This window comes from Geospiza fortis, unplaced genomic scaffold (genome assembly GCF_000277835.1).
Source record: "Geospiza fortis unplaced genomic scaffold, GeoFor_1.0 scaffold16, whole genome shotgun sequence".
Lineage (NCBI taxonomy): Eukaryota > Metazoa > Chordata > Aves > Passeriformes > Thraupidae > Geospiza > Geospiza fortis.
In genome coordinates this window covers 10,089,628-10,092,555 of record NW_005054302.1, presented here as the reverse complement: position 1 = coordinate 10,092,555, position 2,928 = coordinate 10,089,628, and the positions used below count along the sequence as shown (strand labels likewise).

Sequence of the window (2,928 nt, the reverse complement as noted above, 5' to 3'; positions counted from 1 at the left end):
TGCCCCAAATTCCCTGCTGCTCTCCACACCCTTTGTTGGTAAAGTGAGCAGCGTTCCGAGTGCGCTCAGCAAAGCCCCGCGCAGTGCTGCCCTGCAGTCTGAAGGTGGTGCCGTTCGGGGGTCGGGGTCACACGGTGCTTTTTAGCGTGGATGTTATCTGTGAGTTCTGGCAGAGCTGGCAAAGCTCGGGTTAGTGGAGGATCGCTGAGTTTTCCCTTGAGTTTTGCTGTTTGTTGACATCAGCATCATCCATCAGATAGTTTTATTGACAGTGCACCGATAACAGTTACAGTTGGCATAAATACTGTTCTACAGATGCTGACTGAAAATGAATAAAGACAAGCAAGCTGATGAAGACGATGATGACAGCGAGCTGTTTGAAGACTTCACAGAGCATTTTAACCAACTTGAACTGCTGGAGACGCACAGGCATTTGATTCCTGTGGGAACTCAGAGCTGTTGGTCAGGACAGTCTGATGATGATGATGATGAGCAAGAAAGAACGGAGGAATGGTACGAAATGCAAGAAAAGAAAATGGAAAAACATCCAGAGAAATTGCTACTCTGGGCAGCTGAAAACAATCGGGTAAGGCACTTGCTCTGTTCATATATATAATTTACAAGAATGTTATTTTGAGCACATCTGTAGTCTCATCCACAAACAAAAATTTACCTATGCTTTTCTTTCTTTCTCTGAGCTGTTTTGATCTGGTTTTGCAAGCCACTGTATGTAAACCATCCCCCTTTGTAGCCCATACACACTAAAGCATCTCTGGATCCATTGGCTTTTAGAACAAATTTTGATTCCAGTTCAAAGTTCAAGTAACAGCACTTTTCTTTAACTTCTCTAAACTGAAAGCATGCTAGGCTCTTCATGGCAAATAAACCTTTTATACTGGGGTGGAGAGGCTGTATCTGAGATTTTATAAGTGCTTCTGGCACTGACAGAAATTAAACTTCAGGACCATCAAAGCCATGTGGTGGTGTTCGCCATGTGGCGGGGTTCCAGGACGAGGGAAGAGATGAAAATCTTGACTCCATATTTCAGAAGGCTGATTTATTATTTTATGATATATATTATATTAAAAGGAAATTATATACTAAAACCATACTAAAGAATAGTGTTTATGCATATAGAGAAAGGATTTAATCAGAAAGCTAGCAAGGACAGGAAAGGAATCGAATGATAACAAAATCTTGTGACTGACCAGAGAGCCTGAGACAGCTGGACTTTGATTGGCCATTAATTAAAAATAGTAGCACATAATTATTGTTTACATTTCATTTCTGAGGTCTCGGCTTCTCAGGAGAAAAGGATCCTGGCAAAGGATTTTTCATAAAATGTGTCTGTGACAAAAGCCATACATCTTGTTTCATAGAATCACGTGAAGTTCCCTGTTTTCTTTAAACAGCTGGGTACGGTGAAGAGGCTCCTGAATGAAAAGTTGGCTCCAGTGAACGCTCGTGATGAAGATCAGTACACTCCCCTGCACCGAGCTGCCTACAGCGGGCACTTGGACGTTGCACACGAGCTGGTGGCCCAAGGGGCCGACGTCCATGCGCAGACTGTGGATGGCTGGACGCCCCTGCACAGTGCCTGCAAGTGGAACAACACCAGCGTGGCCGCGTTCCTGCTGCAGCAGGGCGCAGACATCAACGCGCAGACAAACGGGCTGCTGACACCCCTGCACATCGCTGCAGGAAACAAGAACAGCAGGGAAACCCTTGAGCTCCTGCTGATGAATCGCTATGTGAAGCCAGACTTGAAAAACAACTTGGATGAAACTGCCCTTGATATTGCAAGGAGGACTGATATATATCACTACCTTTTTGAAATAGTAGAAGACTGCATAAACACTGTGTCCCCGTAAAAGCTTGTGAATGTGAGGTTTTGTGCCTCTTTCTTGTTAGTGTTCTGCATGCCTGTCGGTGGTGGTCTGTCTCTTTGCAACGAGGTTTTAGCGTAAGATATTTCAGTATTCTCCTCAAGCAAAATGTCACCTCCTGCAGCACAGTTCAGTGGTCACGCTCATACTTTGAAGCGTTACTGCTGTTAGTCGAGGTGGTCAGAAAGTCTCAGTAGTTCCTGTGAGTTTCTATTTAATAAGTGCAGATTTGGAGAGGCCTTTGTAGGTTGTCTGTAGTGTCAAAGCAGGAGGGAAAACTGGAATATTTACTTGATGTGAAAAAATTCTGGCTTGGTTATGCAGACTTTATTACAGCTCACTTGAAAATTATTTTTTGAGAAATTCTAACTTTTATAAAACTGCATGAAAGCTCAGAATGAATGTAACTTATTTGGGTGATACACAAAATGTTTAATGAACCTACTGTAAGGCTTATTATAAAATAAAATATTTAACCCAAAGTATTTTGTCATATTTTTAATTGAAAGTCCATTTATCAATGCAATCACCTGTTCATAAATCAAACACATTATTCATAGGATAGAAAGTAGTTCTGGTTTATTTTTTGCTGGTGCTTTTCAAGGAAGTGATTTTCTATCAAGATTCTCTTTACTTTTCCCTTGCAATTAAGTTGCATAAAGACTTAATGTCAAGAATGTGGCATTAATTGGAAAAAACGAGCCACCACCATGTAAGGATAAACAGCCAGCATGCTGTCGTGTCTTATGTAGTTACAGGTAATTTAGTATTGCCCTTGGGGTTAGTACAGTAAAATTTTGCCATGGTAAGGGCACGCAGTATGATTTTCAGCTTCAACTGTGCCATCTGTTTTAATAAGTGGAGAAAGCCGCTTCTCTGTTAAACAAACTGAAAATGGAATGCGAGTGCTGAAGTACTGTCACTATGAGAGCTGTAGTAAGCACTGTCCCATGCAGATGCCTTACTGAGTGATCCCAAGCGCCTTCCACTAACATGCAGCACAACTGTAGCAGTAGCAGCAGGGTTGGGATATGTTGGACCA

At 42.2% G+C, this 2,928-nt stretch overlaps 1 protein-coding gene across 1 annotated transcript; it reads left to right on the top strand.

Moving 5' to 3' along the window:
• The first annotated feature begins 6 nt into the window (after positions 1-6).
• On the top strand, positions 7-2,368 carry ANKRD49 (ankyrin repeat domain 49). The gene is made up of 2 exons (XM_005417732.2): positions 7-586; positions 1,413-2,368. The coding sequence occupies exons 1-2, from the start codon at positions 329-331 to the stop codon at positions 1,869-1,871; spliced, it is 717 nt and encodes a 238-aa protein (XP_005417789.1). The 5' UTR covers positions 7-328; the 3' UTR covers positions 1,872-2,368.
• The last annotated feature ends 560 nt before the right edge of the window (positions 2,369-2,928 follow it).

Excerpts from the sequence above, each read along its gene's own strand:
- ANKRD49 (XM_005417732.2), top strand. The coding sequence starts at position 329 with ATGAATAAAGACAAGCAAGCTGATGAAGACGATGATGACAGCGAGCTG. Across the intron at positions 587-1,412 it reads GGGCAGCTGAAAACAATCGG|CTGGGTACGGTGAAGAGGCT; the intron begins GTAAGGCACTTG and ends TTCTTTAAACAG.